Source organism: Mandrillus leucophaeus, unplaced genomic scaffold, assembly GCF_000951045.1.
Source record: "Mandrillus leucophaeus isolate KB7577 unplaced genomic scaffold, Mleu.le_1.0 Scaffold394, whole genome shotgun sequence".
NCBI classification, from domain to species: Eukaryota; Metazoa; Chordata; class Mammalia; order Primates; family Cercopithecidae; genus Mandrillus; species Mandrillus leucophaeus.
In genome coordinates, this window is record NW_012104187.1 from 90,946 (window position 1) to 105,089 (window position 14,144).

The 14,144-nt window shown below is 39.9% G+C and overlaps 1 protein-coding gene across 1 annotated transcript in view; it reads left to right on the top strand.

Annotated features, from left to right (window-relative positions):
• Positions 1-3,573, top strand: part of ARHGAP21 (Rho GTPase activating protein 21) — an 86,212-nt gene extending 82,639 nt beyond the window's left edge. Inside the window, exon 23 of the mRNA XM_011991309.1 lies at positions 1,090-3,573. Coding sequence (XP_011846699.1) covers positions 1,090-2,784 — 1,695 coding nt within the window. The 3' untranslated portion in view covers positions 2,785-3,573. The remainder of the gene's footprint in view (positions 1-1,089) is intronic.
• Positions 3,574-14,144: the final 10,571 nt, after the last annotated feature.

A 14,144-nucleotide genomic window follows, 5' to 3' on the forward strand; every position in this document is an offset into this window, starting at 1 on the left:
TTGAGACTAAGGCTTCTAGACCAGCCTGGGCAATATGGTGAAACTCCATCTTAGAAAAAAAATTTTTTAAAGAACCCATTATACATAGCAAATAACTTTCCCAATAACAGTGCACTAAAGTGTTTCTGTGGTAAGGATTTATTTTTACTTATGTTAATTGATCTTTCCTTCCTGCCTTCCTGAGATGGGTTCTCACTCTGTCACCCAGGCTGGAGTGCAATTGTACCCTCATGCCTCACTGCAGCCTCGACTTCCCCAGGCTCAGGTGATCCTCTGACCTCGACCTCCCAAGTAGCCAGGACCACAGGTGCGTGCCACCATGCCCAGTTAATTTTTTGTAGAGACAGGGCTTCACCATGTTCCCTAGGCTGGTCTCGAACTTCTGGGCTCTAACAGTCTACCCGCCTCGGCCTCCCAAAGTGCTGGGATTACAGGCATGAGCCACCACACCTGACCTGTTTTTTGAATATTCTAATTCCGTTGTTACCTTGAGATAAATGAAGACAGTACCAACCTGATTTACTTAAGGCAGATCCTTGAAGATCCCTCCTGGATGAACTAATGGAAGACCAGAGTTCCCTTATCTCAATGAGCTTATCTGATACAGTATCTATATCATGTGATACCTGTAATTAGAAAATTAAAGTCAGTCATAAACATTTAATAACCTATATCAGACTATGATGTTTGACCATGTCACAATATTGGTTAACCTATCTCATGCCTGTGTTCCAAATGAAGGAAGTGAAGCAGGCCTGGGCACTGTGGAATGAGGGAAGGTCAGGTGTTTGGGGGACATTGATAGGAACTGGCACTAAGCAGAGACTGTTTGCCGGAAAGGCAGATGTGTATGAGCTGTGGTTTGGCAGTTAAATACCACCAGGCAAGAAGTTGGACTCATTAAATAAAAATTTGGCTTTGGTGCAAGGTAAAAAGAGGTGTTAAAAAAAAAAGCTAATTGCACTGTTGATGCTTCCAGAGCTTTAGTAGATAATAATTTGATAAGAAATATTTGGGAGACAAGCTTGTCGGAACATGAACTCAGCTGCATTCTCATGCTCAGAGTCTTTCTTCTCTCTCGCCTCCCAGGGTTCTTGGGGATCTGGCAAGGATCAGTATAGCAGGGAGCTGCTTGTGTCCTCCATCTTTGCAGCCGCTAGTCGCAAGAGGAAGAAGCCAAAAGAAAAAGCACAGCCTAGCAGCTCAGAAGATGAACTGGACAATGTATTTTTTAAGAAAGAAAATGTGGAACAGTGTCACAATGATACTAAAGAAGAGTCCAAAAAGGAAAGTGAGACACTGGGCAGAAAACAGAAGATCATCATTGCCAAAGACCACAGCACTAGGAAAGACCCCAGCATGACAAAAGATGAAAAGATATCACTAGGAAAAGAGAGCACGCCTTCCGAAGAACCCTCACCGCCACACAACTCAAAACATAACAAGTCCCCAACTCTCAGCTGTCGCTTTGCCATCCTGAAAGAGAGCCCCAGGTCACTTTTGGCACAGAAGTCCTCCCACCTTGAAGAGACAGGCTCTGACTCTGGCACTTTGCTCAGCACGTCTTCCCAGGCCTCCCTGGCAAGGTTTTCCATGAAGAAATCAACCAGTCCAGAAACGAAACATAGCGAGTTTTTGGCCAACATCAGCACCATCACCTCAGATTATTCCACCACATCATCTGCTACATACTTGACTAGCCTGGACTCCAGTCGACTGAGCCCTGAGGTGCAATCCGTGGCAGAGAGCAAGGGGGATGAGGCAGACGACGAGAGAAGCGAACTCATCAGCGAGGGGCGGCCTGTGGAAACCGACAGCGAGAGCGAGTTTCCCGTTTTCCCCACAGCCTTGACTTCAGAGAGGCTTTTCCGAGGAAAACTGCAAGAAGTGACTAAGAACAGCCGGAGAAATTCTGAAGGAAGCGAAGTGAGTTGCACCGAGGGAAGTTTAACATCAAGTTTAGATAGCCGGAGACAGCTCTTCAGTTCCCATAAACTCATCGAATGTGATACTCTCTCCAGGAAAAAATCAGCTAGGTTCAAGTCAGATAGTGGAAGTCTAGGAGATGCCAAGAATGAGAAAGAAGCACCTTCATTAACTAAAGTGTTTGATGTTATGAAAAAAGGAAAGTCAACTGGGAGTTTACTGACCCCCACCAGAGGCGAATCTGAAAAACAGGAACCCACATGGAAAACGAAAATAGCAGATCGGTTAAAACTGAGACCCAGAGCCCCTGCGGATGACATGTTTGGAGTAGGGAATCACAAAGCAAATGCTGAGACTGCTAAAAGGAAAAGCATCCGGCGCAGACATACGCTAGGAGGGCACAGAGATGCTACTGAAATCAGTGTTTTGAATTTTTGGAAAGTGCATGAGCAGAGCGGGGAGAGAGAATCAGAACTTTCAGCTGTGAACCGGTTAAAACCAAAATGCTCAGCCCAGGACCTTTCCATCTCAGACTGGCTGGCCAGGGAACGCCTACGCACCAGTACCTCTGACCTTAGCAGAGGAGAAATCGGAGATCCCCAGACAGAGAACCCAAGCACACGAGAAACAGCCATGACCGACACACCTTTGTCTTTTCAGTGCGACACAGGCAGTTCTTCCAGCACCTTGGCTTCAACCAACAGGCCCCTTCTTTCCATACCACCGCAGTCATCTGACCAAATAAACGGAGAAAGCTTCCAGAACGTGAGCAAAAATGCTAGTTCTGCAGCGAATGCCCAGCCTCGTAAACTGTCTGAAACCCCAGGCAATAAAGCAGAGTTTCATCCCTGTCTTTAGACTGGGGGTATGTCCACTCTAGCAAGTAAAAAAACTACTGTTACACGTTCCAGTAACTCTGTCAATATTTTCTTGTATCAGAATTGTTATTATGCAGCCTTCATTTGGGCTGGTTTCATCTTTTTGCACTGTGAAATAGCTTTACAGTGCATTACTACAGCCAGAAGAACATATATATATATATTTAAAAATATATCGGATAGTTGCACACAAATGAGCAAGGTATTTGTTGCAACTTACTACATAGCATATACCCAAAATCACTGAAGAAAATCGCTGGCATCAGTGTGCAGCAAATTTGTTCTTTTGGTTTCATCACTAACAAAAGTGCCTCATCATAAAAATACAGTTGGTTTTTAGGGTGCCATATTGTTAAAATTAGATAACTTACATTGAATAAATGAATGCGTTTTATCGGTAACAAATTTCATTACATTTACCAGTTTTAACACAGGTGGATACAGAACTTCCATTCTTTAGTCATTCCAGGTGGATCTGAGTTTTATATTCAAACTTTTAATACAGTTTTTGAGTTTTGTGTGACTTGAATTTTTAATCTTTCTGTAAAATACGTAACTTAAATGAACATATTAAATGTGTATCTTTTCTTCAGATACCAGATTTGATATAAATGTTGTAACATAGGTGTGTAGATAGTGGATCCTGGATGGAACTGGCTTCTTTATCGAGAAGAATATAATTCTGCATGAGGACTTAATGAATCCAAACCTGTGTCATGCCTGTGTGCATACCCAATTAAACACTGGAAATAAACATTGTTTTGGTGAACTTTGCATGGCTTGAAACTTATTCTGATATATTTTTAGATGTCATCCATTTATAACTACCTTACATGATTAAAAAGGTACCTGACTTTCAAAAGGCACCTACTATATTTATACATTCCATCTTCTCCTCTTTCTTGCTGTGATGGGCAGAGACTCTTACAGATGCTTACATTAGCCTAACCTCACTTGTCGACAGATAGTATTTAATTCTTCTAGGGAAAGTAATGTATGTTAGTGACCTTTTCGTGAGTGAAACGAACATGAGTTTGGAGTCACTCCAACTCTATCCTTCCTAGATATGTGAACTTGAACACATTATTTAACTTCTCTGAATTTGTTTTCTCTTATAAACAGTGACAGTATTACTACCTATTATAAGGGTGATTAGATTTAAATGAGATACTGTTCCACTTACAGTGCCTGCCACACACTAGTTTCAAAATAGAACAAAGCTGTTGTTGGTAGTAATGGTTACAAAAAAATCTCAGACTGTTAAGGCTGAGAAGGACCTTAATCATCAAATCCAGAGATTTTCAACTGTCAAACCCGATACTTTCTTAAAAGTATTTTGAAATTTCCCCTTTACCATCATGAAATGAAATTCAAAATATATCTAAACATAACTTTATATTCAGTATGTTACGATATAGACTGTAATTCCCTATTACAGTAGAAAAGAAAAAAGTGATTTATAATAAATTTTTCAATATGCAAATGCTCAGGTACAACTACAGCACAAAAATAACATAATGCAATAGTCAGATGTTTGCTCCAGTATATAGAATCACAATGGTAACTACACATGGAGATGGTACCATGAATAGTTTGCTGCTGGTGATAAGATTTTACCAAGAGTCATGCCCTGCTTTTGAAGTTTTGAACAAAATAAAGCACACACTTCCCTTAGTTTACATGAAGAGTTCTTGGAAAAGTCAGAGTATTATTGAAACTGTCAAAAACGCTTTTTACTTACTTACATGTTTTAAAAGTTACTTTCAAGGCTGAAATAGTTTTATATTATTCATTCTTGCTCCTAAGTTTATTTTTTCTATTTTTTTTTCTTTTGAGACAGAGTCTCAGTCTCAGTCTGTTGCCTAGGCTGGAGTGCAGTGGTATGACCATCACAGTTCACTGCGGAGCTGCGACTATAGGCATGTGCCACCATGCCCAGCTAACTTTTGGGGTTTTTTGTATTATTTGTAGATACGGGCTTTCTCCGTGTTGCCCAGGCTCATCTCAAACTCCCAGGCTCAAGCGATCAGCCTGCCCTGTCCTCCCAAAGTACTGGGATTACCGGCATGAGCCACCATGCTCAGCCTTTCTTTGGCTTTAATTTGCTGGACTTTTTAACTTGAGACGATTGCTTAGAAAATTGATTTTTAGTTGTTTTCTAATATCTGCGTTTTAAGGCTATATGCTGTATTTTTGTTATTCATTTCAAAATGTTTTCTAGTTTCCATTCTGATTTTTTTCTTTAACCTGTGAATTACTTAGCAATGTACTGCTTAATTTCCAAACGTTTGAAACCTTTCTAGTTATGTTGACTCCAGTATAATGTTACATTATCATTAAACATATATTCGAAATTGAGACATCCATTTTGACCCAGTATATGGTCAATTTTGAGAAATATTACATGATTGCTTGAAAAGAGTATGTATTCTGTCCTTACTGGATGGTTCCTGTTTGGTTTATTAGGTCAAATTGAATCATGTTTTACAGATCTAGATTATTACAGATTTCTTACCTGGCTCTTATCACTTCCTGAGAAGTGATAGAATATTATGATGTGAATGTAGATTTGCGTATCTTTTGTGTCAATCTTTTATTTTGAAGTTAGTTTACTAAGTGAACATAAATTTAGAATTGTTATGTCTTTGTGGTAGATTGACCCTTCTATTATGAAATGGCCTTCATAATCAGTCTCAACCAAAGCTTTATTGCCTTAAAGTATTTTATATATTAATGTAGCTGTATTACTTTTGTTTAGTATTTGCATAATACATCGTTTTTATCTGTTTTAATCCTTTTGTATTTTTCTCATAACAGCATATAGATTTTCTTTAAACATAGTCTAAGTTGGAATACGTAGCCCAGTTACATTTAATATAATTATTTATGTGTTTGGATTCACATCTGCATCTGAACCATTTGTTTTCTCCATGACCAGGGCATTTTACATACTCTTTTCTCTTGTTTCTTGCCTCTTTTGGGTTAATATTTTTATTATAGCATTTCACCCTTCTATTAGCATATTTATATGTTCTTTTAGTGACATCCTTGACTTAACCAAATATAATTTAAGTTGGATTCTACTTCTTTGTGTGTGTATTTTTTTGTAGAGACTGGGTTTCGCCATATTGCCCAGGCTGGTCTCAAACGCCTGGGCTCAAGCGATTTGCCTGCCTTGGCCTCCCAAAGTGCTGGGATGACAGGTGTGAGCCACTGCACTGACATGGCACATTTTCAGCTTTACTAGGTTTTGTCAAATTCATCTCCAGAGTTCACCAACCATGTATGAGGATTCTCATCTCTTCAAGGACACTAGGTACTGTCAGTGTTTAAAAATTTTGTTTTTAAAACAAAGTCAATGGGTGTGAGGTCTCTCACTGGTTTACATTTCCTTTCCTGCATTACTAGGGAAGAGACCATGTTTCAGATGTTCATTGGCTATTCTGGTTTCCAACTGAATTAACTTTTTAATTTTAATTTTTATTTTTTTGGAGACAGAGTCTCGCTCTGTCCCCAGGGTGGAGTGAAGTGGCATGATCCCAGCTCACTGCAACCTCCATCTCCTGGATTCAAGCAATTCTCCTGCCTCAGTCTTCCGCATAGCTGAGATTACAGCTGCGTGCCATCACACCTGGCTAACTTTTTGTATTTTCAGTAGACACAGGGTTTCACCATGTTGGACAGGCTGGTCTTGAACTCCTGAGCTCAGACAGTCCTCCCGCCTCAGCCTCCCAAAGTGCTGGTATTACAGGCATGAGCCACTGCGTCTAGCTATGTGAACCTTTGACCATATTTCTGTTGTCTTTCTTTTTCTCACAGATCTTTACAAGATCTGGATACTAATCTTAATTTCAGATCCCCTCTTTCAGTCTATAGTTTTTAAACTTGGTTTCAGGTGTTTCTTTGCATAGTTTTAAGTTTTATTTATCCTGATTTATCGGCTTTTATATGTGTATTTTGAGAACCACTAAGACATACTCCCCTAGCCACAGACATATGGTATATATTTGCCTGGCTTAAAGTTGGTTTTCATGTGCTGGAATTTATTTTGTGACTGATATTAGGTGGAATGGCAGGATTATCTTTTCCTGTGGTCGTTTTTGATGAACTTTTTGCTATAAAATGTCAGATTCCTGGATTCATATGCAAGACTACCAAATGTCCCTACTTGCCATGTCACTGTAGCAAGGTTAAACACTGTAGGACACCAGCAGGGCTGCTTTAGCTGACCGATTTGTGCAACAGAGAACAGTAGAAGCCAGTTGTAACACAGTAACACATCTCAGCTGGCTGCCCAGGAAGGAAGGAGGGGAGCTGTACTAGGGGAAAAGCATCTGTTACACAGACCTCCCAGCATCCCTGCTATGAAAGCTAAATACCACCAGAGCTGGAACAGCATCGTAGGAGAGTAGAAGGAAATACAAAGCAAAGGAAACTTAGTTTTTGTCCAGCGAAGGAGAATGTTGAGACAGTGTAAGATATGCTCAAACCTTCGGATGAAGCAGTTACAAAAGGAAAATACTGAGAATTAGAGATAAAGATTTATTGATTGTCACATTTGTTGACCACAGGGTCCTGAAGATGCTGTCTTACAGACACAAAACAAAACAGATGTCTTGAAACCTTTACTTCCTGAGAGTAGAATGAAGATGGCAGTTGTAAAAATCTACCAACAGAACAAAGCAAAAAACTAGGTGCTCATGTATGACATCGTCCGAATTTCACCTACTCAGCATTAGATTTTAAGGTATGGATAAGCTTCCCCAGAAGGTCACTGTACCTCAGTTTTTTGGGTTTTTTTTTTTTTTTTTTTTTTTTGGAGACAAAGTCTCGCTCTGTCGCCCAGTCAGTGGCGCGATCTCAGCTCACTGCAAGCTCCGCCTCCCGGGTTCACACCATTCTCCTGCCTCAGCCTCACGAGTAGCTGGGACTACAGGCATCCACTACCACGCCCGGCTAGTTTTCTTTGGTATTTTTGTAGAGACGGAGTTTCACCGTGTTAGCCAGGATGGTCTCCATCTCCTGACCTCATGATCCGCCCGCCTCGGCCTCCCACAGTCCTGGAATTACAGGCGTGAGCCACCGCGCCCGGCCTATTTTTTCGTTTTTTGAGACAGGGCCTCCCTCCCTCACCCAGGCGAGAGCACAGTGGTGCCATCTCTGCACCACTCAGGGTTTTTCATCTGAACCACACAACACAGAAAATGATTGAGTAGCTAATCTCAAAATTCTTCCAAGGATGGATGGTACCTATCCAGTACATTAGATTTGCAGAAGAAAAGTCAATTCATTACACATAACAATGTATTTGGATCATCACATACATGTTTAAGCAAAGCACTTCCTGGCACATTCTTCACCAAGGCAATAAGGAAGGCACTAGATGTAATACAGTAGTTAGCTGGGATTCTGAGAGTTGGCAGGCTAACTTCAGATCCTAACTCTGGCACTTAACAGATAGTAGTATCTATCAAGTATTTAATGAATATGTCAGGGCTAATAAAGTGCCCGATACATAATAACTGCCATATATGTCAATTATCCACAAGACTGTAAATCCCACCAAGGTAGAGGTCTTTGGTTTACTGGTGTATTCCATGCCTGGAACAATTGGCAGGAACATAGTTGGCACACAGAAAATATTTGTTGGATGAAGAGGGATTTTGTTCAAAGCCTAGACTGAGAAAAAGAATTACATGGTTAGGAGCAGGGCCATTGTATAATTTATCTAACACTGAACACCTGAAAATAAAGGACCTTGATCTATATTGCATTGATTGTTGTGTGTGATAGGAAGTGGGGATCTATATTTTTTATCCTGTAGTCCCAATACCATGTACTGAAAGTACCCCGCTTCCCCTCCGGGGTGCAATGCCAGCTCTGCCATGTCACTTCCCATATATGTGTTGGACTGTGTGGGGCTCACTGTTCCATTGGCCAGTTCTAGTCCGCTGGTCCTAATATACACCTTATAAATCTTGATAGGAAAGCTTCCCTGCCTGTTTCCTCTTATCCAGGCCATTCTGGATCCTATGAGCTTCCACATGAATTTCTTTTATAACTCAATATGACGTTGTCTTTACTTTTATTGAGAAGATTCTTCTGTTCTCTTTAATTTCTCAAGTTGAATGCTTAGGCCAAGTATCAGTTATTTAAGATTATACATTTCCTTGTAAATAGTATAAACTGTGTCAAACAAGATTTAATGCTAAGCATTTTTGTATTTCCTGTCACGATTTTGTCTTGACACATGGGTTGTTAGAAGTATGTTTTAAATTTTCCAAAGAGATGGGACTTTTCTAGTTTTTCTTTTTGTAGTTTTCTAAACTGCATTGTGGCAGAGTATGTGGTCTATGTGATCCTAGCTCTTTGAAATTTGTTGAGGGAAGTATACAATCAGTCCTAACTAATGTATCTGCATTTCAGAAAGATCTGTACTTTGCAGTTGAAAGGCACACATCATTGAGTGTATGTCTGTTGTGATTTCAAATTCATACTTGATCTGATGCATCAAAATTCATCTGATTTTGGGGGGTCTATCAGTTGCTGAGCATGGCTGCCTCTTGGGGTGGATGATGAATTTGTCACTTTGTCCTTATTGGTTTTTCTTTTTGTTATTTTTTGTTTTTTTGCACATTTACAGTGGCTATAACTTCCTGTTTCTTCTAGGACACTTGTGATTACATAATAATTAAATTGTTATTATTTTCTAGTGATTCTTTTCATTTCTACTTTTACTTAAAGTCTATTTTGTATTTTACCATGTATTAATTTAGTTACACTAGCTTTGTTTTGGTTTGTATGTTTTTCATTCTTGTATTTTTTCCATTTCATTTCAGTCAGTTCTAACTAATGTTGTAGGTGTGTTTGAAAAAGATATGTACTCTCCAGTTGAAAGGCACACACCATTGAGAAAATACAATCTTTAATATCTTTTGTCTATATATTAAATGCCACAGAGCTGCATTTCCTTTCCTTTCCCTTTTTAAATTAGTCTTACAAACCGTATCATTTAACTTCCCCAGTTAGTCATTTTCCATTGATAGTACTTAACTGATCTGTTTTCATCACCTGGTTGAATTGCATTTTGGATTTTGTTTTTTTTCCTGTGACCCCTTTTTAGTGACATGTTTTTCATTCTTACTTTAATTTAGATGGATTTTTTCCTTCACTTTTCATTTCCTCCCTAATTTCTATCCTTTTAGTGCATACCCTAGGAAATTTAATATGCATAGGAAACAAATTTAATCAATAGCTGTACCTTTCTCACAAGCAACACAAAGATCTAAGCCTACGTTAAGTCCAGTCATCCTCTCCCAATTTATATACTACCATTGTTGTTTTATACAGTCAATGCTAATGGTTAGATTTACTTATATTTTTACCATTTTCAATAATCACTGTTCCTTCTTGAACTGCAGACCTACCTTGTAGGATAATTTTCCTTCTACCTAAATTGTGTATTTCAGAAGTTTTAGTGAGAGTCGTTAGGGATAAACATTTTCAGCTTTGGTTTATCTTTAAATGTAATTATTTTGCTTTCACACTTGAAAGACCATTTTGCTGGATACACAAATAGGTACACAGCAATCTTTTTCCCTCAACATTTTGGAGATACTAGTCCCTTTTTCTTGGCTTCTGGTGTTGCAGTTATGAATCAGTTTTCAGTCGAGGTCTGTGTATTTTTATTCTCAGACTGCTGTAAGATCGTTTCTTTGTCTTGGGTGTTCTGAGGCTTTGCTGCAATGTGTCTAGATGTGGGTTTCTTTTTATTCTGCTTAGGATTTGTTTGGCTTGCTGAAACTGAGGATTGGTATCTTGTCAATTCTGTAAAATGTCTCAGTCACTTTTAATGTTGGCTCTTTCCCCTTTCGTCTGTTATCTCCTTTTGGAGCTCCTCCTGTTAAACGTATGTTGAATGAACTTACTCTATCCTCCGTATTTTTTACCTTATTGTTTACATTTTACTTCTCATTTTCTCTCTCTGCTGCATTCTGGGTAAGTTCTCCAGAACTATATTCCAATTTATTATTTTACTTTCAGCCATGTCTTATTAATCTGTTCAGTGAGTTTTAAATTTCACTTATCTCACTTCTAGAAAGTTCTCTTTAGCTGTTTTTTAAAACAGCCTAGTCAGTTTTCAGATCTCTCTTGCTTGCATCACATTTTATCCCCTTTTATTTCTATAAAATAGAAAACACATTTTATAAGAATTATAGGACCAAACTGCCTGACTTCAAATCTAGACCTTGCCATTTACAAAGTGGATGAGTTTGGACAAGCTACCCAACTTACATGTTAGTTTTTGTGATATGTAAAATGAGAGAAATAATACTCCTCTCAGTTACTGTGTTTTCTGTTATTTTATATCTGGATCCAATAGCTATCATACCTTCAGTTTTAGCAGGTTTGATTCTTTGATATTTCTACTGACTCGTGCCTATGGTGATCTGCTTTCTCATATAGTAAAGCATGTGTTCACAGTTTATAGAAATCAGGATAATAGACTTATTTTTATCATTATCTTTGAGCCAGAAAAGTAAACATTTGTCATGGTGTACATAGTTCAATATACCCAAATGAATTTTATCTTGTTTTAATCTTTGAAAATACCCAAAGAGTGCTTTTTAAAGACTAAGGGGGAGGAGAAATCATACAATCATATTGATAAATGCACATTTACACAGTGACTTTGGAAGACAGCATAAGATTCCTAGTAGCTCAGACTCCAACAGGAGTCTCAGGAAGGTTTTCTTAGAGGATTCCTTATCTTAAGAATCGGAGAATAAAAGTCTATCGGTAAGTAAAACCAATGAGAGCCACCGTGAAGCCAGCTGACTTTATAATAATACACTCCCCTGTGGCTAACCTCAGATACCAAGAAATCAAAAACCATTAACCTGGGCAATAAGCCTTGACATTTTTAGACTATACTGTTGACCAAAAAAAGACAGTCTCCTTTATTTCATGTTTCAAGCAGCCAGAGAGCCTTGCATCTTTATCATTCTCTTCGTTTTGGCTCAAGTGACTGACTCGAAAAGCCTGGTAAAGTTTCCCTTAGGCCATGTTGACTTTCTTATAACATTACATATTTTTCCTTCTCATGAATTCCTACAAGGAGAAATACCCAATTATTCCCTTTCCATTTTCCACGAGTGACCTCTTCTGCAAACCTACATATGGTCCCACAGGATGCTTGGGCTGTAGGATAATGAGGGGAACCAGAGCTTTGTTTACAGACCCTCGTGGTTCTTGGTGGGTCATTATCAATTAGCAGACACTTCCCATCCCTGCCCTGAGAAAACATCATTCAAACAGAGGGATTTATCCTCAAAGAAGAGATGAGCAAAATAATCTTATGCTTGGAGATTTCTCATGGAGGGGTTGGAGAAAACAGAACAAGAACTTAAATCATGTAGTCGACCACAAAAAACAGAAATGTGGATTTTTCTTGTTTGAAAGAGTGCTGTATTACAGTTCTAGTATTGACAGCATTTTAAATGTTAGAAAATAGTCATCATCCCATTCCTCCAGCCTATTTTAGCAGAAATCATGCAAACAAAAGTCATAAAACTATAGCTTTAGCATTTCTTCCTTCCTTGGGTTTCTTACCCAGCTGAGAAGGGGCTGAAAACTGAAGCTCCACCCATGATGTCCTTTCTTACGTAACCTTGTCCGGGAGTTTGTCACGATCATGCCCTCCAGCTGCAGCTCCTGATAGCTTTTTCCAGCCTGTCCCTCATCTAATTATTTTCATCTCATGTGGTCTTACTGAACCGATTGCTTGCCTGTGGCCATAAGACAATGTTCAAGGCGAACAAAAAGATGTCACACAAAAATCCAGACTTTTTAAAAACTAGAAGGTCTAGTAGCGCCAGTCCTACTACAGAGTAGTGGCAGGTTGCAGTCGCCCCTCAGAGAGTACATGTGTGCTCCCCAGTTTTCTCAGCCCCACCAGGCTGCTTCCCCACCTGCCTGCACCCGCTGCACAACAGTTTGGCAATCACTGCTTTAAACTCCAAATGACTACCCTCACTCCTGACATGAATGAGATGTCCTTGAATTACAAATACAACAACCCTTTGGCCTCTACCCAGCGCCAATACATTCTACCAAACTGACTACATCTCTACCCGATCCCAGCAATTCATCTAGGATAAGAATAGAAAAGGACAATTGAGAAGCAGTTCTCCTTTGGACATACGCATTTCCATAACGCCAAACTGCTGCCTCCACCGCTTCCTGTATAACAGCCAGCATTCACTGACACATACTGTGTGCCAGGCCCTGTCCCAAGTATTTGATATGCATCAATACACAGGTCTCACAACTGCCCAGTGAAACAGATTGTGATGCAGAGTCCCGGTTATTTCCCAGTACTGCTTCTTAGAAACCACACTTCTCAGCCTCTTTCGCAGCTAGGTGTGGCCATGGGACTGAGTTCGTGCCCATTGTCTTGAAGAAGTGGTTTAACGCAAACTCTAGCCACTGCCTGCACACGCAGGGGGCACGGGCTTCCACATGCTTTCCTCTTACCACAGACTGGACACAGCCCAGCTTCCACATCCCCTTGAAACACGTGGGAATCTCAAAACGAGAGCCTTGCACAGTGGATCCCAAGTAGATGACACTGTGGGTCGTCTACCTCTGGGCTGCTTGGACATGAGAAATCAACTTCTCTCGTTTCAGCCATTATTACTTTGGGTTTTCTGTCATGTGCAGCTGAACCTAGCCCCAGATGATGGAGTATAATATCCCTGTCTTATGATGAAGAAACTCAGGCACAGAGAGATTCAGCCGTTTGTCCAAGGTTAGCTCGGGACAGTCTTAAGAATGGAAAATCTGAGATCTCCACCTAGATCAAATCCCACCTGTCCCCAGCATGTTCTAATGGTTAGTGATAGGGTTAGGGTCAGATCCACCCCCTTATCCCCAGCATGTTCTAATGGTTAGTGATGGTGTTAGGATCAGATCCCCCCACCCCCGGCATGTTCTAATGGTTACTGATGGTGTTAGGATCAGATCCCTCCTTATCCCCAGCATGTTCTAATGGTTAGCGATGGTGTTAGGATCAGATCCCCCGACCCCCGGCATGTTCTAATGGTTAGCGATGGTGTTAGGATCAGATCGCCCCACCCCCGGCATGTTCTAATGGTTAGTGATGGTGTTAGAATCTGTCAGATTGACTTCAGTGGTTCCAGTTTTCGTTTTGATAACATAGAATTCCAGAACTCATCAAAATTTGAGAGATTTCTACCCCTTTGTAATATACTAAGAACACAAAAGTAAATGGAAACCTCAGGTTAGTATTGTGTATTTGAATAAAATCTAGCCCACCTG